Source organism: Doryrhamphus excisus, chromosome 14 (assembly GCF_030265055.1).
Source record: "Doryrhamphus excisus isolate RoL2022-K1 chromosome 14, RoL_Dexc_1.0, whole genome shotgun sequence".
Classification (NCBI taxonomy): domain Eukaryota; kingdom Metazoa; phylum Chordata; class Actinopteri; order Syngnathiformes; family Syngnathidae; genus Doryrhamphus; species Doryrhamphus excisus.
The window spans coordinates 8,549,664-8,574,245 of NC_080479.1; the positions used below are offsets into that span (position 1 = coordinate 8,549,664).

Here is a 24,582-nt window from a genome sequence, read left to right on the forward strand (position 1 = left end):
GCTGACATGACACGCTGGCAGATGTGTCTGCAAACGAGCAGCTGTTTGTCACTTTACCCACGTCCATCTCCACGGACGTTGCGTTCAGGTGCACGCCGTGCCGCCCCCGCGGGAGACGACATGATTGACAAGTGCAGCAATTATGAATTCTGCCATGTGTGTGTGTGTGAGTGTTTGATGTCATCTAAGCTGCGGGGTTGTCCCCTTTGGAGGACCCAGCCCATGTGGTCTACGGAGGGAACACTTCTGGAGGTGGCACATGATGGCTTTATCATCATAAAAACATCCCAGGGTGTGTTTTTTTTTGGCCAGCATCAAAGGATAAAGTGTGATTATATTTCATGGATGCAAACCGTGCGGAACGCCCCTCTTTTTTTTTGTCATTACATGACCCATGACGGCACGGCGGTCTAGTGGTTAGCGCGCAGACCTCACAGCTAGGAGACCCGGGTTCAATTCCACCCTCGGCCATCTCTGTGTGGAGTTTGCATGTTCTCCCCGTGCATGCGTGGGTTTTCTCCGGGTACTCCGGTTTCCTCCCACATTCCAAAAACATGCTAGGTTAATTGGCCACTCCAAATTGTCCATAGGTATGAATGTGAGTGTGAATGGTTGTTTGTCTATATGTGCCCTGTGATTGGCTGTACCCCGCCTCTCGCCCGAAGACAGCTGGGATAGGCTCCAGCAACCCCTGCGACCCTCGTGAGGATAAGCGGTAGAAAATGAATGAATGAATGAATGAACATGACCCATGACTCTTTAACCTGAGCCAACGAACATGTGGCGATGATCGGTCAATCAGGCCGTGCTTTTTTTTTTTTGTTTTGGACGGCGGAAGGTCGCAGGGGACACGACGTCGGCATCAGTCAGTGTACAACTGTGTGTGTGTGTGTGTATTTGTAGCAAAGACCTTCTGTTTGGTAATTAGTTTTTGCTCTGGAATGTGTCCACACGACGGATTGTATGGGCGAATCTGGGAATCTGGAGGATCAGGACACACACACACACACACAGCCATATGAATGTAATCAAGTGTGGGTTGTGCATGCAAGAGGTGCGGTGAGATTGAGGTGTCTTTATAATCTGTGTGTGTGTGTGTGTGAGAGAGAGAGAGAGCGAGAGATCCGTCAATATGGGCGAGCTATCTCATTTTCAGGACTTACAGTGACAAAGCAGATGTCAAATCTGTGTGTGTGTGTGTGTGTGTGTGTGTGTGGTTATAGATAAGCCTCGGGTTGGCTGCAGCGAGTGGTCTGTGAAACCCTGAGTGCTGCTTTATGAGTTCCTGTTGTGTCTGCATTGCGTGTGTGTGTGTGTGTGTGCGTGTTATCAGTAAGAGACGATTAACGATGATTAATCGCATTCTGCTGTCTTTTAGTTGGTCTTCTGTCTTTTGTCCCCTCATTTTGAAATCAACTATCGTCATCATTGGCATCATTGTTAAACCCCGCCCCCACCAACCCACCTACGCCGCTGGTCGCCCGAGCCCGGAACCGCCACTTAAAATTCCCGCTTTGTTCCCGCTGATTTCTAGAGAAGATTGATTGCATTACGTTTGATTGGTTTCAATCAGCGTTGTTACGGAACCGCTCGCTGGGTCCTGCTACACCGCCGGCGGTAACACGTGAAATCAATTCACGGCGCCGCAGCAATTATCTGATAGGAGTTTTTTTTTTTTTTTTTTTAATGTAGAAATATGTTGCGTGAGGCGTGGGCGGCCATGGAGTGATCTTCATGAAAGTCACACGAGGCCCTCCGCCACGGCGCCCGCTGATTATCATCAAAAAGATCCGTCGCTTCTGAGATGTTCTTCAGGCGTTCCACTTAAACGTGACCATTTACCACGGAGAGAGATGGCGACCTTCTCTTGTCAGGTCACGTGGGGGGGGGGGGGGGGGCTGTTGAGGAGGCGGAGCTAAGCCCTGACCCTCACCTCTCTGTGCTTACCCCTGAGATGCTCATCAGTTATCCCAAAGGGCTCCCTTTCGGAATACAGGAGAAACAAATAGAAGGGAGCAGCTGCTATTTTATGACAATAAAGTCCTAATATTATGAGAAAAAATGGCATTTTAGTAGAATAGATTTGAAATATTACATTTAAAAAGTTGTAATATTTTGAGAAATGTATCCATCCTGTATGCTGCTTATCCTCACTGGGGTCGGGAAATAGTTTGGGGGGGGGGCACTGCTGTAATTTTACAAGAAAAAAGTCCAAATATTAAAATATAAATATATATATATATACGTAAATATAAAAATATATATAAAATATATAAATATATAAAAATATATAAAAATATATAAAATATATAAAATATATATAAATATATAAAAAATATAAAAAATATACATAAATATATAAAAATATATAAAAATATATTAAAAAATATAAAAATATATAAAAGTCCTATTCTGACAAAAAATAAAAGTCCTGAGTCCTTTCTCAGGCCTGTTGAGGAGGCGGAGCTAAGCCCTGACTGACCCTCACCTCTCTGAGATCTGAGATGCTCATCATTCCATTCCTTCCCGTGTCTGTCATGGAATACGGGAGATCGGGAGAGTTACGTTCCGGCTCCACCGGCAGGTCATTGATGCGGCCGTAAAAATGTCCGGTTTTGACACACGACCCTCCAAACCCCCCTCCACCCACCCTCCAGAACCTCCTGCTAACTTGATGTTGACGTTGTCAGATCCACATTAGCATTTCTCTCTTTAATTGCATTTGTTTGCTCATAACACGATTGGTTATTTAGCTGGCTGTCTGTGCTAAGTCCTGGCTAGCTTGGCTGCGTATGCGGTGTGAATGCCACCTGACTAAGGAGGTCACACACAACTGTGTGTGTATGTGTGTGTGTGTGTGTGTACGCCGTGTCAGTGGGGGGTTAACTGGACTAAATCAGGTGGAGAAGTTATGCAGCATCTTCTCTTCAGGCTGCCGCTGACACCTTCCTGTGTGTGCACATCTGCCTGGAGTGATTCACCTGCTGTCTCTGAGTCATCCTCCTACTCACACACACATGTGCACACATCATACTCTCACCCCCGCACACACACACACACACACACACACACACAGACCCCGAGCACGCGTGTTAAGACTTTATGTAACCTGCAGAGCACTTTTGCTCTTTGTGACTTGGACTCATCACCAGTGATGAAAACATCTGCTGCCACTGAGATCACTTTGCCTCTTAAATCTCCCTTTTTTCTATTGAGGTTCTGCACTGTGGACATTAGCCTCATTCAAGCTTTGTTGTATTATATTGTATTATATCGTAACGCCACTGGCAGGCGGCTTATTGACATTTGCTATCGGTCGTACTCTTCAGTGGTGTGTGGATTGTTTGGGCTAATTTCAGGGAATGATGACATCATTCCAATACGTTCTATAGCACTAAAAACAGTCCCGATAAATGAGTAATAGTCTCTCCGATGAGGAGAGATTACCAGCATTTCTAAACCCTCCTGCTAGCTTCTTGTTGATGTTCTCCTCCGATTTCAGATCAACATTTGCAATTAAAGTGTTGACTTTATTATTATTATTATTATTATTTGCATTCACCACTTCACCACAAAAGTGCCAGATTGGCGTCACCGGCAAGAAGTACTGTTAACAAAAAAGAACATGGAACGCTCCCAATGCTAACGTGTCAATCTATATTATGTCTTATTTTGCCTAATTATGTATACCGTACTGGATAATAGGAGTGTAAATGTGACTATAGGGATGTTATTTAATGTCGAGAGGGCTTTAATAATGCTACAAAAAGTTTTTGATGGTGGTAAACAGGTTTTCTATGTTATACGTCTTACCATGTCTACTATACTGGATAATCGGAGTGTAAAGGTGACTATAGGGATGTTATTTCATGTCGAGAGGGCTTTAATAATGCTACAAAAAGTTTTTGATGGTGGTAAACAGGTTTTCTATGTTATACGTCTTACCATGTCTACTATACTGGATAATCGGAGTGTAAAGGTGACTATAGGGATGTTATTTCATGTCGAGAGGGCTTTAATAATGTTACAAAAAGCATTTTAGGTGGTAAACAGGTTTTCTATGTGTTATATACGTCTTACCATGTCTACTATACTGGATAATAGGAGTGCAAAGGTGACTATAGGGATGTTATTTCATGTCGAGAGGGCTTTAATAATGTTACAAAAAGTATTTTGATGCTGGTAAACAGGTTTTTTACATGTTATAGGTCTTACCATGTCTACTATACTGGATAATAGGAGTGTAAAGGTGACTATAGGGTTGTTATTTCATGTCTAGAGGGCTTTAATAATGTTACAAAAAGTATTTTGATGGTGGTAAACAGGTTTTCTATGTGTTATACGTCTTACCATGTCTACTATATTTGGTAATAGGGGTGTTATGTCATGCCTAGAGGGCTCTAATAATGTTAAAAAGTGTATTAAGAAGGTAGTAAACGTATTTTCTATACTCCAAGTGCAAGAATATTCCTGCTACGGTCGGGTCTGGAAGCAATTAACTGCGATAAAGAAGGATTACTGTACACCGCACTGCACATTCCTATGTGAAATGTGATAATAAAACATAATTCTTATTATTTACAGTAGCCAAGTGTCTTATTTTACTGAGAGTTATGATGTGTATGCAGGGTCAGAAATGATAAAGTCAAGCCAGGTTTGATTTGCATGAGGAAGCAATTTAAATGCATGATCCCCATTTCCAGCTCGCCATACCGTGTCGTAGCGCGCCATCAATCACGCATACACACGCCCGACACTTGCAGAAATGGTGGGATTTACGTCCCTATGCCATTACGTCTACTTTAACCACACTCCGGCGTAATTAGCACGTGGAGGCGCAATCGTGACGCCTCATCTGCATCTCCCACCGCCGCGAGGGTCTTTCAAGATCCCGCCTCTCTTCTCTCCCGCCTCAATTACCTGCTCGGCTGGAGGAGATGACATTATCCCGCCACCAAAGCCTCAACGCCGCGCACCGTTTCATTAGGCCAGCTTTTATCAGGCTTCCTTCTTGTTAAGACGCTCACTGCAGGCAAAGTGTGGATGGATGGCGAGGTTAAGGAGGGTGGGGGTGGGGTGGGGTGGGGGGCAAGGTTAGCTTTGCCTTCCGGCTTTTTCAGCCTCATTTCTCCCAAACGTCTATGTGGACTGACTTGTTAAGTTACGATCCAACGTGGTTTTATTATTTTTTTAAGCCGCCATGGACATAGCACGTAGCTGTTAACATAAGCAGCCTTTCTATGAAACATTGGTCTGTTTATGACATCATATCGCTAATGGCAACATCCAAACAAGCATTTTGATTTGTCCTCCCCATGCACCTTATTCTACAGTGTCTGGGCATGCAAGTCTGCCCTTCTATGTCCCTCACCCCTATCCTCACATCAACAGTCCTGTCAGCTTTATTCAATTGCACCTCTCGTTACTCTCAGTGAGCTCGTCTCTCATCCGCAGCAGGTTTTCCCCTTGACACGTGTATCCAGCCACTTCCTGTTTAATGCATCTCGGCTTTGTTTTTTTAAATATTTCAACATTTTTCTTAAATGGTCTTTTGTAAATGGTATTTTTGTCATATTGTGACGTTAATCCCATTATATTTAGACTTTAATATGAAGTTGATATTGAATATATTGATATGGATATGGATATAGTTGATATATGAAGTTGAAGTTGATATGAAGTTTTAAGCTAATCAAATGACATTTTTCCTCATAATATTACAACGTTATTCTCATAAAATTGCCACTTTTTCTTCTTAGAATACAACATTTTATTTCCTCAATATTTATTATTATTTTATTATTATTATTTTATTTTTCTGAAAATTACTGCAGATTTTTCCATTTGATTTTTTTTGTATTTCTCTATTTAAATTCCATTTTTAGAATGTGACGCTTGGGACACCCCTGAAGTGCCACAGTACACTCATTTATGTCACATTTGTACACTTAGAAGCGCGCAGACCTCACAGCTAGGAGACCAGGGTTCAATTCCACCCTCGGCCATCTCTGTGTGGAGTTTGCATGTTCTCCCCGTGGATGTGTGGGTTTTCTCCGGGTACTCCGGTTTTCCTCCCACATTCCAAAAACATGCTAGGTTAATTGGCCACTCCAAATTGTCCATAGGTATGCATGTGAGTGTGAATGGTTGTTTGTCTATATGTGCCCTGTGATTGGCTGGCCACCAGTCCAGGGTGTACCCCGCCTCTCGCCCAAAGACAGCTAGGATAGGCTCCAGCACCCCCCGCGACCCTCGTGAGGAAAAAGCGGTAGAAAATGAATGAATGAATGAATGTACACTTAGAGAACTTGGACGACGGATCCTGTGTTGGACTGAGTTGAGTTGGCTTGAGGAGGGCGGAGCTAAGCAGGCTTCGAGGTGCTTTTCTGTCCTCCAAGGTGGCTTGTTTACGAAACCAATGGTCGGAGTGGAACCCAAGTGCTTGTATTTGAGGTCTCTAAGCAGCTTTGTTTGGCCACCGATGCTACAAAAGGCTCTGTGACACATCAATGGAGGACAATGGCGCCTTCTGCCTCTGGAGGACAAAAAGCAGATGCTTTGCAGAGTGCTTTTTATTGCTCTTTACTTTGGAATGACAGATGGACCGGCGTGAAGAGTGCACGCATCTCCAGGGAATGAGTGGTAATTGCTGTGAAATAAATACAGAGAGTGCGACAGCCGCTGGCATCGTGGAGGCAGGCGGCCATGTTTTTTTTTTAGTCGCCTCTGCGTTGGGTTCACTTAATTGTTAGGAAAGTGGCTGTGGCTCAATTGGTGCACTTTTGTACTTACACATTTTTTTAAGGGCATTGAGGAAGGGGGGCAGGGGGGGGGCGCTTGAAAAAGTGGCGGCTGAGGAGAAACCCGAAGCGACGGAAAGTAGTGAACAGAAGCAGAAGAAGTGGGAATAGTTTTATCATTTCATTTAATCATCACAATTTGCTCACTCAGGAACCAAACAGAAGTACGGTGAGTGGTTGAAGACGGTCCAAAAAATCTCTCAAAAAATAGCAGGTTGTGAACAAGGTTTCTGTCTTACATGTCTTATTTTCTCTTATCATGTCTACTTTATTGTGCAATAGGAACGTAAAGGTGACTGTAGGGGTGCTATTTCATGTCTAGAGGGTCTCTAACAATGCTAAAAAACATATTTAGAAGGTGGTAAACAAGTATTCTATGTCTTACATGTCTTATTTTCTCTTATCATGCCTACTTTATTGTGCAATAGGAACGTAAAGGTGACTGTAGGGGTGCTATTTCATGTCTAGAGGGTCTCTAACAATGCTAAAAAACATATTTAGAAGGTGGTAAACAAGTATTCTATGTCTTACATGTCTTATTCTCTTTTATTATGTCTACTTTATTGTGCAATAGGAATGTAAAGGTGACTATAGGGGTGCTATTTCATGTCTAGAGGGTCTCTAACAATGCTAAAACATATTTTGAAGGTGGTAAACAAGTATTTTATGTCTTATATGTCTTATTTTCTCTTATGTCTACTTTATTGCGCATTAGGAATGTAAAGGTGACTATAGGGGTGCTATTTCATGTCTAGAGGGTCTCTAACAATACTAAAAAACATATTTAGAAGGTGGTAAACAAGTACTCTATGTGTTATACGCCTTATTTTCTCTTATCATGTCTACTTTATTGTGCAATAGGAATGTAAATGTGACTATAGGGGTGCTATTTCATGTCTAGAGGATCTCTAGCAGTGCTAAAACAACATATTTAGAAGGTGGTAAACAAGTATTTTATGTCTTATACGCCTTATTTTCTCTTATTATGTCTACTTTATTGTGCAATAGGAATGTAAAGGTAACTATAGGAGTGCTATTTCATGTCTAGAGGGTCTCTAGCAATGCTAAAAAACACATTTAGAAGGTGGTAAACACGTATTCTATGTCTTACATGTCTTATTTTCTCTTATGTTTACTTTATTGCGCAACAGCAATGTAAAGGTGACTATAGGGGTGCTATTTCATGTCTAGAGGGTCTCTAACAATGCTAAAAACACATTTAGAAGGTGGTAAACAAGTATTGTATGTCTTACATGTCTTATTTTCTCATTATGTCTATTTTATTGTGCAATAGGAATGTAAAGGTGACTATAGGGGTGCTATTTCATGTATAGAGGGTCTCTAACAATGCTAAGAAACATATTTAGAAGGTGGTAAACAAGTATTCTATGTCTTATACGCCTTTTTCTCTTATTATGTCTACTTTATTGTGCAATAGGAATGTAAAGGTGACTATTGGGGTGCTATTTCATGTCTAGAGGAACTCTAGCAATGCTAAAACAACATATTTAGAAGGTGGTAAACAAGTATTCTATGTCTTACATGTCTTATTTTCTCTTATCATGCCTACTTTATTGTGCAATAGGAACGTAAAGGTGACTGTAGGGGTGCTATTTCATGTCTAGAGGGTCTCTAACAATGCTAAAAAATATATTTAGAAGGTAATAAACAAGTATTCTATGTCTTACATGTCTATTTTCTTTTATTATGTCTACCTTATTGCGCAATAGGAACGTAAAGGTGACTGTAGGGGTGCTAGTTCATGTCTAGAGGGTCTCTAACAATACTAAAAACATATTTAGAAGGTGGTAAACAAGTATTCTATGTTTTACATGTCTTATTTTCTCTTATTATGTCTACTTTATTGAGCAATAGGAATGTAAAGGTGACTATAGGGGTGCTATTTCATGTCTAGAGGGTCTCTAACAATGCTAAAAACAAAATTTTAGAAGGTGGTAAACAAGTATTTTATGTCTTATATATCTTATTTTCTCTTATGTCTACTTTATTGCGCAATAGAAACGTAAAGGTGACTATAGGGGTGCTATTTCATGTCTAGAGGGTCTCTAACACTGCTAAAAACAAAATTTTAGAAGGTGGTAAACAAGTATTTTATGTCTTATATGTCTTATTTTCTCTTATGTCTACTTTATTGCGCATTAGGAATGTAAAGGTGACGATAGGGGTGCTATTTCATGTCTAGAGGGTCTCTAACAATGCTAAAAAAACATATTTAGAAGGTGGTAAACAAGTATTCTATGTCTTATACGCCTTATTTTCTCTTATTATGTCTACTTTATTGCGCAATAGAAACGTAAAGGTGACTATAGGGGTGCTATTTCATGTCTAGAGGGTCTCTAACAATGCTAAAAAAACATATTTAGAAGGTGGTAAACAAGTATTCTATGTCTTATACGCCTTATTTTCTCTTATTACGTCTACCATATTAGTCAGGAGTGTAAAGGTGACTATAGGGGTGTTATTCCATGTCTGGAGGGCTCTAGTGAGTGTACAGTTGGCATTTAGAAGATGGCAAACAGGTTTTCATTGCTGTAACTATGAAACTATCATTTCTAAATATTGTGTAGGCGCCATACACAAGGTGGAGAGTGGCGCTCCGCCCCTTGAGGTACGCCCCTACCACTGCACTTGGCACCCCAATAGTCAAAGTCAGGCTGTCATATTCAGTTGGCAAATAAACCTCCAAACTTTTTGTTGTCCCCCTTTTCTCGCATATGTCGACCGCCCCCACCCCCCGCCTCCAGGCCATCCCCTTAGGAGTGTCTCCATGTTGCTGGTCAATAATTGAAGGAGGGCATGCTGCCATCTTAACCATGGTGTTAAATTATTAACGTGCATGTGAAGAGTGTACGTCCTCCTTTTTCGCCCCCCCCACGTGGTGCGAACTGCACCCAGTCAAAAATTGTGGCCCGTCAGTTGTGAAACCACGACTTTGCGCAGCTTGTGTTTGGGGGCGGCGTCGGGCAGCCAGGGGAGTACACGCCATGCATGTCTGATCGGGGCTCGTCTGCTCGGTTAACGAGATGCGGTCCCGGGTGTGCAGGTGTGTGAAAGTGTGCGTGGGTGTGTGTTCAAGGTTGTTTGGTTGCAGCTAATGCACCGAGCGTCTTTGCTCGCTACCTCGGAGGTGAATCCAAAGTGTGTGTAGCATTGTTTATTCATGGCGGCGTTGGCCTCCTCCATTGCCGCTGCCGTCGTCGTCATCGTCTACCCTACGCCGGGCAGGTGGATGATGTTTGTGGTTTCTCAGATGGATGTAAGCTCTTTGTTTATTCATGCTTCTAATAACTCAGTTGTGCATTCCGTTGGTGCACTTTAGCACTTTAGCACGTAGCAACATTAGTGAGGCAGCAGACAATCTGAATCCCACTTTTAGCGTTTGAGTTAGAGTCCGTGCTGAAGCTGCCAAGTAGGACCGAGAGCGTACTCCAGGGGTGTCCTAACATCTAGAAAAATGAAAGGATGCGACTTTGCCACTTTGATATTTTGTATAGCAAAAGTTTGTGTGTTATAGTGTGTTACAGTGTGTTATAGTGTGTTATAGTGTGTTATAGTATTATAATGTATTGTAGTAGTTCTTGAAAAATGGCTTCTCAGATTTGTGATGAAAAGCCAATGATAAGTGTACTACATTTTCTTCATCGTAGTTATGATTTAATTCCCATAGTGTAATAACTTTATTTTGTTTTCTTTATTTCTTATATTCAAAAATATTCCCAAAATATTTTTGCAATATTTCTTATATATTACAATATATATATATATATATATATATATATATTGCAATATCTTCTTATTATTATTACTATTATTACTTTTATTATTTTTCCTCATATTCACAGATATTTCTTATTTGTTTGTTATTATCTTATTATTCTTTTAATATTTCTTATTTATTCTTATTCAAATGTAACTTTTTTCTCTCAATATTTAGACTTTTTTCCGCAAGCTAATTCCTCAAAAATTACAATTTGACATTTTATTGCAGCTTTATTCTACTAAAATGACATTTTCCCTCATAATCTTAGGTTGTTATTCTAATAAAATCACAATGTTTTCTCCTTATATTACGACTTTTCTACCTTAATATTTGGAATTCATTCTTCTTGTAAAATTATTGCTTTCCATTTTTAAAAGTTAAATTATATTTCTAGACCAACATGAGAACAGCCACGGACCACAAACGGCCCCTGGGCCGCACTTTGGATGAATTATGAATTATCAATGAAATGACAAACAACCTTTGGACATTTTCCGAGACAGGAAACAGGAATGTCTTGTGGATTCGGACCCAGCCACACTCCTGTATCGCCATGACGACCACGTAACCTCACACAAATCATACTTATTTTTTTTCCCAAGCAACACACACTTCCATCTGTCCCACAAAACCCGTCAAATCTCTTTTTAATTTTCTCAGTATGCTGCGCTCATATCGCTTAGGCTCCCAACCAATCACACGCACACCAGAGGCCTCGGAGGAGACAAATGACGGGAATGAAGTGACATAAAGAGAGAGATAATAAATGGGGTGGAGGGGGGGGGGATGACGGCTGCGTGAAGGAGTGACAGAATCACGGCGCGGCGCAATGAAAGGAGGCGAGACGGTGACAAATTGCGAGAATAAGAACATCAAGCGGGAGAACGACGGCGGAATGAAAGGATTCCCGGCGACATACGGACGCACGGATGAAGACGGGACGCTGGCAGGCACAGACAGTGACGGGGATGAGGGGGAAAAACAGAGAGGGAAGATGTTAAAAAAGACGGCGGCGATGCGGAGAAAGATGTAACGCTGTACGAGAGCGACGCGGCTGCGCGTGTCACCGCTCGGTGCCTTAGCAGGCCAAGCTAGCTGTTGCTTTAGAAGGACGGCGGACAAAAATAGATGAGACTTTCTTGAGACGTTTTTCAGCATCAAAGCGAGAACCTTTCTGATTTTGGAGGATTTTGGAGCCGAGGCTGGCAGGGGCCATGCTATTTATGCTAGTTATGACATCCTGTCATCTGGGCTTCAAACAAAAGGGGACGCTTTTATTTTTCTATGTCATGGCAAGAACCCGACTGATTTTGCTTGGACGGCGTCCCAGCCTCAGCGCCCTGCTGGCTTACATCCTGGTACGGCGGGTCACATCAGGTCAAAGGTCACATCCGTGGTGCTGCTTGATTTTTCAATGAGGTCATGACCAGTACTGATCCAAGACTGTTGTGGACCCCTTAGCCAGATCCAACCCATTTTTGGAATATTTGCATTTTATTTTGTATTAAATGTCATTTTAATTCCTGAATGTATGAGCTTGTTTGGTTATTTCTGTGTTTATTTTTAGTTAATTATTAGAGATATCTTTTAGAACAGATTGTCTTTACTTTTTTAAATAAATTATTTTATTTAAAATGTTCTGTTTAATGAAATGTTTATTTGTCTGGATATTTGTGTTTAATAGATTATTTTAATTAATTAAAATTTGTTAATTTGTTTTATTTCATTAATTAAATAATTAATAATTAATTTATTTTATTTTTATTCTAGAGAAGTTTTCTAAAGGAGAAAGAAGGCTAGTGATGTGACGAACTATCCGCTACCCAGCCTGTTGTTGTGGTTGCAACATTTTACGACTACAGAGGAGGTTATTTTGCTGCATTTTATGTGTTGTCTGCACGCTGAGGGGGGCGGGGATCAGATGGTCTGGGGGAGGCAGGAGATGTGGTGGGGTGTGGGGTTTGATGGGGGGGTCAAAGAGGTTGAAGAAGACAGAAAACAGGATCAGGGGGCCAGGAGATGGCAAGAAAATGCGATAAGGATAAGAAGTGAAGACGTTTGGAGGGGTGGTGGGGGTCAGTCAGAGGGTGGGAAGCAGGAGGGGTGGGGGGGGTGTGACGGCTCTACTTGAGGAGATCATGATGCTTACGGTCGGTCACGTCCACAGGGGAGATGCTCAGCGCAGCTGGAGACGCTCTGCTGTGTGTGTGTGTGTGTGTGTGTGTGTGCGCGTGTGTGTATGCTCCCATCTTTGTGTGGCAGCAAGGACAGCCAGAGAGCACACACACACACACACATACACACACACACACACACACGGTCAGCCTGGATGTGATCTTCATACCTGCAGAGATAATAGAATTGTGAGAGGTCACATGCTAAATTGTAGCGGTGCACACACACATACACACTCGGGATCACAGCGACAAACCATCCATCCATCCATTCATCCATCCATCCATCCATCCATCCATTCATCCATTCATCCATCCATCCATCCATCCATCCATCCATCCATCATTCATCCATTCATCCATTCATCCATTCATTCATCCATCCATCCATCCATCCATCCCTCCATCTCTCCATCTCTCCATCCATCCATCCATCCATCCATCCATCCATCCATTCATCCATTCATCCAGCCATTCATCCATCCATCCATCCATTCATCCATCCATCCATCCAGCCATCCATCCATCCATTCATCCATCCATTCATCCATCCATCCATCCATCCATCCATTCATCCATCCATCCATCCATCCATTCATCCATCCATCCATCCATCCAGCCATCCATCCATACATCCATCCATACAAGGTGGGTGGGTTCTCTCCATCGGGTGGCTGGGCTCCTCCCTGGAGCCAGGTGAGGTATTTTGGGTCAGGATACTTCTTGGACGCCTCCTTGGGTCCTGTAGGTGTTCAGGGCATATCCGACCCGTTCAGTCATGAACGACACCAATAAAACCCGCATCAACAATTACCATATGTCTGGAAGTCTGTGCTCCCCTGCTTAGGTAGGCTGGTGCCCCCACGCCCCAACCTCGGAGTTAGGTGTTATCGCCTTTGTACTTTTGCCAAGGTAGCGACATGACCTGATTTCTTCGTTTGAGTGAATTCGATCCTTCCCGATGGTTAAAAGTGCGCACCTCCCGCACTCGGCACTCATTAAGGACTCGGATAAAAGTGTTGTTGACAAATATAGATTTGCAGTGCTGACTGTCTTGATGCTAATTAGCACGGCATCATCCATGCACGGTTGTCGGTGTCCTTATTCTCACCCGGTAGCTGAAGTTCTAAAGTCGTTGTTTGGCGACAGCTATTAACACGACAGTGGACTTCCTCTGTTGATCTTTGCCCCCCCCCCAGTCCTGCAAGAAAATGTAACATGTAATTAGGTGTGGGTGTCGGGCAGGACGCTCGATTATCAGAACGCTTGTTAGTCCATCCGACCGTCGTCTGAATGTCCGCTTCGTTGCTTCAGCGTAGTTCTGAGTCATTAGTTGGAAAAAAAAAAACAAAAGCAAAACAGTGCCTAAGGAAGCTCGACGTCAGACTTTATGCTAATGTTCTTTTTCTCGTAGCTCGCACAAAGGAGGCGTCTGTTTGGATGAATGGACGTGTCTTGTTTTTGTTTTGGCCGCTTTGCCGCATGACAGTAATCTCAGTTAGCGGAACACGTGCTAGTTGTTGGATTAGCGTGCTCATCCTTCCCCGGATGAGCGGGATGTTTTATGCTGATTTGCATATTCTGGAACCGCGTCCACTCGCTTTATACGTCGTCAGTGAAAGGAAGTCATCCAAATGTGATGACGACGACGGCAGCTTCAAGGACCGCTTGAAGTCGTCCCGACCGCCGAGGCCAAAGACAAGCCGTCATTCCGACTTCCATGTCAGTCATCGTCATTTTTGCGTCCTCGTCGAGGGGCCCCGACACCCACCCTTGGAGTTGTCCTCAGCCCCGAAAAATGAAATAGGAGAGCGTATGGGAAATGGGTCCGCTATGGACCGCGTCCAATGTGCATGAGTGCATCTCCGCTGGCCGTCCATTTCCCGAATTTTGGAATAATCACCTGATTTGTCGGGCTCTCCAACCCTCACATTTCCATCCCGTGCTCTCTGAATAATTCCGTGTGATGACTTCCTTCCCGGCCTTTGATCCGTGTAGCCGAACATGAGCGTGCGGAGCGGCGCGGGGAACTCTGAGAAGACGTACGGTGAAGCCGTTCCCCGAGCGGAAGGGAAGCGCTGTGGAAATGGTGCACATGAAAGCAAGGAAGTGGTTTTTCCACGTGATGTTGTTAGCAAATACTACGTTCGCTCTGTTCAAAGGTGGAGCTGCGGTGCGACTTCCTGTCTTGCTGGGATGCTCCGGCTTTGTCGGTCGTGGTGTTCGACGAGTACCAAGGTCGGCGAGTCTCCCGGCTGATAAAAGGCTTTTGTGCCGAGTACGGTCTTGTGAAGCCGTAAATAGGACATCCCATTCGCTGCCATCCATCACGGGAAGCTGAATGGAAGCCTGAATATCAATGACTGCGTTTCAGTCGCCGTCGCGCTGCAAAATGTCACTCTCGTCTGAAGATGAATTACCGACGACGCCCCGCTGATTAAAATTACACTTTCTGTACAGCGCTTCCTCCGCTCCGTGGGACCTGCCTTTTGCAGGAGATGACCCTGAGAAAGACGCGTAAACACTCTTAAGCGGCGCTCGTGGCCGATATAAACGTGAACAACACCTGCGCTGTCGGCTTCCATTAGCTTATCCTCCACTTTGCCCCCGCCTGCCCCCCCACTGACAGTCATGAAATATTATTCTTGTTATTATTGTCGGAAAGGCCGCCTGAGTGACGGTCGCCTGTTTCAGGAATGACGAGGCGAGATGAGAGATTTCTGTCGGTGTAGTTAGTAAAAGATGCTCTGGTCATGTGACCGCATCAAGATGCTATAAACACATTGAGGTCATTGAGGTCAAAGAGTGCACGCTATTTCTAGTCGGCTGCATTTGTCTTTTGCTGGGGTTGTGTTTCTACGTGTTACATTTGGCTCATATTTCTTACGTTTACCTTTCATTTATTCATTTGTTTACATTCGGCTCACATTTGGCTTGCATTTGTCCTTGTGTTGCTTTTGTCTTACATTTGTGTTGCTTTTGTCTTACATTTGTGTCGCATTTGCCTGTTTGTCCTTGTGTTACATTGTTGTTACATTCGTGTTAGATTTGTGTCACATTTGCGTTAGATTTGTGTTGCATTTGTCTTACGTTTGTTCTTGTGTTGCATTTGTGTTAGATTTGTGTCATGTTTGTGTTAGATTTGTGTTGCATTTGTCTTACGTTTGTTCTTGTGTTGCATTTGTATCAGTTTTGTGCTATATTCGTGTCACATTTTTGTTCGATTTGTGTCATATTTGTGTTAGATTTGTGTCATATTTGTATTAGATTTGTGTTGCGTTTGTCTTACGTTTGTTCTTGTGTTTCATTTGTGTCAGATTTGTGCTACATTCATGTCACATTTGTGTTAGATTTGTGTTGCATTTGTCTTACGTTTGTTCTTGTGTTACATTTGTGTCAGATTTGTGCTCTATTTGTGTCACATTTGTTAGATTTGTCACATTTGTGTTGGATTTGTGTCATATTTGTATTCGATTTGTGTTGCATTTGTTTTACGTTTGTTCTTGTGTTACATTTGTGTCAGATTTGTGTTAGAATTGTGTTAGATTTGTGTCACGTTTGTGTTAGATTTGTGCTATATTTGTGTCACATTTGTGTTGCATTTGTGTCATATTTGTATTCGATTTGTGTTGCATTTGTTTTACGTTTGTTCTTGTGTTGCATTTGTGTCAGTTTTGTGCTTTATTTGTGTCACATTTGTGTTAGATTTGTGTTGCATCTGTGTTAGATTTGTGTCATATTTGTATTAGATTTGTGTTGCATTTGTTTTACGTTTGTTCTTGTGTTACATTCGTGTCAGATTTGTGCTATATGTGTGTCACATTTGTGTTAGATTTGTGTTGCATTTATCTTACGTTTGTTCTTGTGTTGCATTTGTGTCAGTTTTGTGCTGTATTTGTGTTAGATTTGTGTTGCATTTGTGTCAGTTTTGTGCTGTATTTGTGTTAGATTTGTGTTGCATTTGTGTTAGATTTGTGTCATATTTGTATTAGATTTGTGTTGCGTTTGTTTTACGTTTGTTCTTGTGTTGCATTTGTGTCAAATTTGTGCTATATTCGTGTCACATTTGTGTTAGATTTTTGTCCCATTTGTCTTCGGTTTGTCCTTGTGTCACAATTGTGTTCCATGTGTGTTCCATTTGTGCTGTATTGGTGTCAGATTTGTGTTACGTTTGTGTTGCATTTGTGTTAGATTGGCAGCCAGGTGAGGAGCGCTGTGCACTGCCGAGCTTAATCCCGCTGATGATTCCCGTTTTTATATTAGATATTTCATATTCCGAGCTGCAAATCTCATCCATAATGCATGATCCAGTCCTGGAAGTCTTCATAAGAAGTTTTTGTAATATCTTTAACGGAGGCTGCAGCTTTAAGCTGACAGTCTTAAAAAAAACAACAATATTTTAATTGTGCGGCTGCACGTTTCCAAGACAAACGCTGTACATGACTAGCGTTTGTTTAGTTAGCTTTAACTGAACGGCGACAAAGAAGAAGAAATGTGATCCTGGAGGATGAAGAAGATTAGTTAGAAATCTCGCGCCATGACAATGAACGCTAATTACGGAAGCTTTGGAGCCGCGTCCTCCGAGAAATCTTTTCAACGCTTTTTTGCTTTTAATCAACATTGGTTGATTGCTTCTGGAATGTTTGATCTAGTGTGGCGCTCGTTGGCGGCGCGACGTCAGCGCTCTGCTGATGTTTGTTAGCATCCCCGACACTCAACAGCGGCGAAATTCCGACATCGATGGTCTGTCAGACATCAGTCACAGTTCTTTCATTCCCATATGATGATATTTTGCTGGAGGATTTGCTGACATAATCTCCTTTCAGGCATCGCTTTCCAGTTTCCTGACAGACAGGAAGTAGCATATTTATGCTAATAAGTTGATGAACTGTATGGCGATATGGATGATTTGGAAGAACGCGGGAACAACAACACCTCACCCTTCCGAACACCAGCGAAGTAGCATGTCAGTCAAATGAGTGTTTGATTCCAATGACACATGTTGACGTTCCGCCTGTCCGACATTCAAAGGAAGGCCATCCGTCTCCCATCATCTCATCGCACTGGACGTACGCGTCCTCGTATCAGCCGCTCGGAGACCAGTTCACGCTCGGTTTGCTCGACAAAGCAGCGTCGGCGCTAAAAGCTGCCGGGACGAGCAATTACCGAGAGGAGTCATCAGACGGTTAACCTGAACGACTGCAGGCGGTGCTCGCGCAGATGCTCCTTCACTCATGGATGAGCTCACAAATGGAGGGGAAATAAAAGAATGAATCGAGCGCTTTAAAGAAGCCGCCTCAATACGAATCATCCAAAATGAAGCCATTCCCCTGCGTGAGTGTCTTTTAGCCCCTTCGTTCATTCATCCATTCATCGCTAACGGTGATTGATGTTAGCGACGTAGCGGCAGGCCAACCCCAAACAAACAAGCAAGCAAGCGGACCTTCCACTCGTCTGCATCGCATCAGCACGCGCTTCACGCCGCTCAGGATAAACAGGCAAATGCCACCAGCCTCTAAATGTCAATTAAGTGTGATTCATCTCTCTACGCTCGGGGAGGGAAGCAACGGGGGCTCGTTTAACCCTCCCCCCCCGGCACCCCCAGCTCCTCGCCCCTTACGTTTGACTTTTCCTGTACGGGGGTCTTTGGCTCCCCGCTGAGAGCATCCTTCATCAACATGGTAGTTGTCTTTAGGCAGCGGCGGGTTTCACGATTGCGTCTCGTAGCATGTAACGGTGGTGCGTTCAGGGCCACCGAACCGAGTGCAAAATCCTAATGCTTGTGGAAAAACACGATCAGTGAAGCCAATGGCGGGCTTTCTAATAAAGGCTGACATGAAAGGAGCAGAGGGTGTTGCACTCGCAACCCCCTGGCTCCATCTTGTTTGTGACATTAAGAATTAACATCATTTTTTGGTATTTTTATGCTTGTTTTAAAACTCACTTTTTGGCTCTTTTTGTATCTTTGCATAATTGGCTTTGCAGATGATTATGCAAATGCAATAATGACATGTTAGGTCACCTCCACCACAAGTAGATTGCGGTCCTGCAGGAAAATACTTAAAATACTTTTTAAACATACTGACACCTGTAATAAAGTTCAACAAAAATAAAGAAATTTAAAGTAAATATAAATAACACATAATAAATAAAAAAAATATATATGATAAATAAAAAAAAAGTCATTTAAAAGGTTAGCGCGTAGACCTCACAGCTAGGAGACCAGGGTTCAATTCCACCCTCGGCCATCTCTGTGTGGAGTTTGCATGTTCTCCCCGTGCATGCGTGGGTTTTCTCCGGGTACTCCGGTTTCCTCCCACATTCCAAAAACATGCTAGGTTAATTGGCCACTCCAAATTGTCCATAGGTATGAATGTGAGTGTGAATGGTTGTTTGTCTATATGTGCCCTGTGATTGGCTGGCCACCAGTCCAGGGTGTACCCCGCCTCTCGCCCGAAGACAGCTGGGATAGGCTCCAGCAACCCCCGCGACCCTCGTGAGGAAAAGCGGTAGAAAATGAATGAATGAGTAATTAAAAAACAAAGTATTATCGTAAAAATACTGAAAGCGATCATTTCGGGTTTCAAGAATAAACGTCAAAAAGAAGCTAAGTGATTTTTTTAGTTTTATGCTTATTTTAAAACTCACTTTTTTGGCTCTTTTTGTATCTTTATAATTGGCTTTGCAGATGATTATGCAAATGAGGCAATGACCACCACCACAAGTAGATTGCGGTCCTGCGGGAAAATACTTAAAATACTTTTCAAACATAATGACACCTGTAATAAAGTTCAACAAAAATGAAGAAATGTAAAGTAAATATAAATAACACATAATCAATAATTTAAAAAATATATCATAAATTTAAAAAAGTAATTAAAAACTATTAATTAAATTAAAATTTAATTAGATTTTTTGAGTATTATCGTAAAAATATTTAAAGCGATCAATGAAAGAGATTCCATACACGTTTGTGGTCTCTATTTTTAAATCCCAGCCGCACCGTCAATCAACGTTGCTGAAGATAAAAGCATCAAAATGTCAATGAGTGTTTCCCATTAACATTTTTTAATGAAATCACTCTCAACGTTAATGAAATACACAATTAATTATGTCCGGAACCATGACACTTTTTTTTTCTGTGAATCCTCAAGGGAAATTCTTTCCACCGTCTGAATAACAAGTCTTATCTACGTTTACTTCCCCTAATCACATCTTTTTATGGAATACCTCAAATAGTTCAACATAGCTTTTTAAGGGCGTCTGATTGGCTGGAGTGCATGTCGTTTGTTTCCATACATGAGCGTGAGGCGTTGTGTGGAGCGATGGCGATAGCCACAAATGAAAAACCAAAAGTCTGGTAGAAAGCGGAGGAAAATAAGGACGGCGGCGATCAGCTGTGCGCTCGTTGCTGAGCGTTTGTCATACGTTGTATTACATTGTCTTACATTTGTCTTACATGTATGTTGCATTTGTGTTACATTTATGTTGTGTGTGTCTTACATTTGTATTACATCTGTGTTGCATTTGTCTTACATTTGTGTTACATGTGTCTTGGATCTGTCTTACATTTGTGTCTTACATTTGTGTCTTACATTTGTGTCTTACATTTGTGTCTTACATTTGTGTCTTGCATTTGCGTTGCATTTGTCATGCGTTGTATTAAATTGTCTTACATTTGTCTTACATGTATGTCGCATTTGTGTTACATTTATGTTGCGTGTGTCTTACATTTGTATTACAACTGTGTTGCATTCGTCTTACATTTTTGTTGTATGTGTCCTACATGTGTCTTGGATCTGTCTTACATTTGTGTCTTACATTTGTGTCTTGCATTTGCATTGCATTTGTCATACGTTGTATTACATCGTCTTACAGTTATTACAGTATTTGTCTTACATTTATTATTATGTATTTAAATTTATTCGTAGTGCCTTTGTCTTACATTTGCGTTGCATTTATCACCCGTTGTATTACGTTATTGTACATTTGTGTTTTATGTGTCCTAAATTTGTCTTACATGTATGTCGCATTTGTGTGTGTCTTATATTGTCTTACATTTGTGTTGTCTGTGTCCTACATGTGTCTTGGATCTGTCTTACATTTGTGTCTTGCATCTGTCATTTGTCTTGCATTTGCGGTGCATTTGTCATACGTTATATAACATTGTCTTACATTTGTGTTGTATGTGTCTTACATCTGTGTTGTATTTGTCTTACATTTTTGTTCTATATGTGTCCTACGTGTGTCTTGGATCTGTTTTACATTTTTGTCTTGCTTTTTGTCTAATCACATCTTTTTATGGAATACCTCAAATAGTTCAACATAGCTTTTTAAGGGCGTCTGATTGGCTGGAGTGCATATCGTTTGTTTCCATACATGAGCGTGAGCGCCGTTGTGTGGAGTCATGGCGATAGCCACAAATGAAAAACCAAAAGTCTGGCAGAAAGCGGAGGAAAATAAGGACGGCGGTGATCAGCTGTGCGCTCGTTGCTGAGCTTTGTGTTGTTTTCCCTGTGGTGGAACTCATCTGACAGCCACTTTGCATGTTGTGTGTGTGTGTGTGTGTGTGTGTGGTTGTGTTACAGTGTGAGTGTATCACTGGTTTGACAAGGCTGTCGTTTGCCTCAGGCTACGGCCCGTGCTTCAATGTCTTCCATGTTTTCATATTGTCATCAAGCGCTCCCATTAAACAGACACACACACACACACACACACACGTACTGTTAAGTACACATGAGTACAACTACATAGTAACAACAAACACGCAGATGTAATGTAACTTGACATGCAAGCGAGCACACGGTCCGCACTCAAAAGCTGCTTTTTCTTTTTTAAGCCCATTCGCCAGCACCGCGCTCTTCCATATTGTTCCCCTCGCTCACACTTTAAGAGGCTTTTTGTTCTCAACCGCTCGGGTCCAACTCGTAGCTTCCAGTGCTAATCTCCCCCCCACCCCAACCCCCACCATTTTTTTATTTTTGTTCCAGTCAACCAGAACATGTCTTTACTGGCGCTGCACCACGACGATCCTGGAAACACACGTCAATAACACCACTGCTGTACGACTCTGCAGTACTGCACTTTATATGTGTACTACTACAACAACACTACAGTACTGGCTGCATGTACTGTAAGGCTACAGTACTGCAGCAGTAACACAGTATTTGCCTTAGATTTATGTTTCAATTGTCTTACATTTGCGTTGCATTTGTCATAAGTTGTCTTACAATTGTCTTACATGTATGTTGCATTTGTGTTACATTTATGTTGCGTGTGTCTTACATTTGTATGACATCTGTGTTGCATTCGTCTTACATTTGTGTTGTATGTGTCCCACATGTGTCTTAGATCTGTCTTACATTTGTGTCTTGCATTTGCGGTGCATTTGTCATACGTTGTATTACATCTGTGTTGCAGTCGTCTTACATTTGTCTTACATGTATGTTGCATTTGTGTTACATTTATGTTGCGTGTGTCTTACATTTGTATTACATCTGTGTTGCATTCGTCTTACATTTGTGTTGTATGTGTCCTACATGTGTCTTACATTTGTGTTGTATGTGTCCTACATGTGTCTTACATTTGTATCTTGCATATGCGTTGCATTTGTCATACTTTGTATTGCATCGTCTTGCACAGTATTTGTCTTACATTCATGTTTAATGTGACTTACATTCGTAGTGCCTTTGTCTTACATTTGTGTTGCATTTATCACACGTTGTATTACATTGTCGTACATTTGTGTTGTATGTGTCCTAAATTTGTCTTGGATCTGTCTTACATTTGTGTCTTGCATTTGTGGTGCATTTGTCATACGTTGTATTGCATCGTCTTGTACAGTATTTGTCTTACATTTATGTTTAATTTGACTTCCATAATAGTGCCTTTGTCTTACATTTGCGTTGCGTTTGTCATACGTTGTATTACATTGTCTTACATTTGTCTTACATGTATGTTGCATTTGTCTTACATTTGTGTTGTATGTGTCCTGCATCGTCTTGCACAGTATTTGTCTTACATTTATGTTTAATGTGACTTACATTCGTAGTGCCTTTGTCTTACATTCGTAGTGCCTTTGTCTTACATTTGTGTTGCATTTATCACACATTACATTGTCGTACATTTGTGTTGTATGTGTTCAAAATTTGTCTTACATTTATGTTGCATTTGCGTGTGTCTTATATTTGTCTTACATCTGTGTTGCATTTGTCTTACATTTGATTTGTATGTGTCCTACATGTGTCTTGGATCTGTCTTACATTTGTGTCTTGCATCTGTCATTTGTCTTGCATTTGCGGTGCATTTGTCATACGTTATATTGCATTGTCTTACATTTTTGTTGTATGTGTCTTACATTTGTCTTACATCTGTGTTGTATTTTGTCTTACATTTTTGTTCTATGTGTCCTACGTGTGTCTTGGATCTGTTTTACATTTTTGTCTTGCATTTGTCATTAGTCTTGCATTTACGGTGCATTTGTCATACGTTGTATTACATCTTCTTGTACGGTATTTGTCTTACATTTATGTTTAATTTAACTTACATTCGTAGTGCTTTTGTGTTGCATTCGTCTTATATGTATGTTTATTTTTCTTACATTTGCGTTGTGTAACATTGTCTTGGATTTGTCTTTGTTGTGTCGCATTTTTCTTACATTTATGTTGCCTTTGTGTTACATGCGCCTCAGATTTGTCTTAATTTTGGGTTGCATTCGTCTTACATTCATGTCACGTGTAAACCTGTGATCTTCCAGCTAACCTAAATGGTCAGCGGTGCTAGCTCTACCACGACCATCCAAGTGTCCATCCCCAGTTATTGCTGTTGAGGAGTGTTTCCTTCAGCCTGCCAAGGTTTCATTAAAGTGTTGGCAACGTTTGCTACTGAGCTCCACACTGCAGGGGAAGACAGAGTTAGCCTCGCTACAGACGTCTTAGGTCCAAAAGGTCAGAGTGGGTCTTGGTGGGGTCTAAATGGCTTGTGATGTTGGACACTAAGAGGTCACAGCGGGTCCGTGAGCGAGGACAGCTGACAAGCATCCTCCAGTCGCAGCACGCAGCCTCCTGCGGCACGTTTCCATCACCGGACCTCGCTTGTTAGAATTCCAAATGTCCGGCGCTCCATTTGAAGCAGGGGCTCCCGCGGGGCTAGCCCTCTTGCGCCGCCTCCTGCTGGACATTTAGCGAGGGTGATAAGGAGGGCTGAGGTTATTAAAGTGGGTCAGGACTCGGCCCGGGGCTTCTTATCAAGGGCTGCTGCTTCACCATTCCCATAAAACTCTCCAACTCGCCACCGCCGACCACGTCGTTGATACTTAGCCGATGTCCGCTCAGTTTTTTCATCATGGTCTCCTCCTGTGTGGTCTTCAGGGGTCGGCGCTCAGAAGGTGCGCGTGGAAGAGGAGCTGGAGGCGTACCCCAACGAGTCTGTCGATCTGCGCTGCCAGTTCATCGACGGCGGAGGCAAAACCAAACTGACTCAGGTGAGCTGATGCTGGTCACGTGTAGCATTTCAGCAGGCTAATGCAGGGGTGTCCAAAGGGTGGCCCGGGGGCCATTTGCTGCTTGTGGCATATTCTAAAAATATCAGGATGCCGGCGGCGACTTTGTAATCAGGAAAAAAAACGAAAGAAACAAACAAATCATTTAAAAGAAAACTTTAAAGAAATACAAAAAATAAGATAAGATATGATCACATTATGGGAATAAAGTCATAATAGTACCAGAAAAAGAATAAACTCCTAATATAATAAGGAAAGATTTAATTTTTAAGTTGTAAAATTGAGAGAAACCAAAGAAAAAAAACAATTAAGTTGTAATTTTTGGAA

General features: G+C 42.0%; 1 protein-coding gene across 2 annotated transcripts in view; it reads left to right on the plus strand.

Annotated features, from left to right (window-relative positions):
* The window catches only part of pvrl2l (PVR cell adhesion molecule related 2 like), a 136,203-nt gene that overhangs the window by 26,069 nt on the left and 85,552 nt on the right, over positions 1–24,582 (plus strand). For both annotated transcript variants that reach the window (XM_058047572.1, XM_058047573.1), the window contains exon 2: positions 24,125–24,237. In XM_058047572.1, coding sequence (XP_057903555.1) covers positions 24,125–24,237 — 113 coding nt within the window. The remainder of the gene's footprint in view (positions 1–24,124; positions 24,238–24,582) is intronic.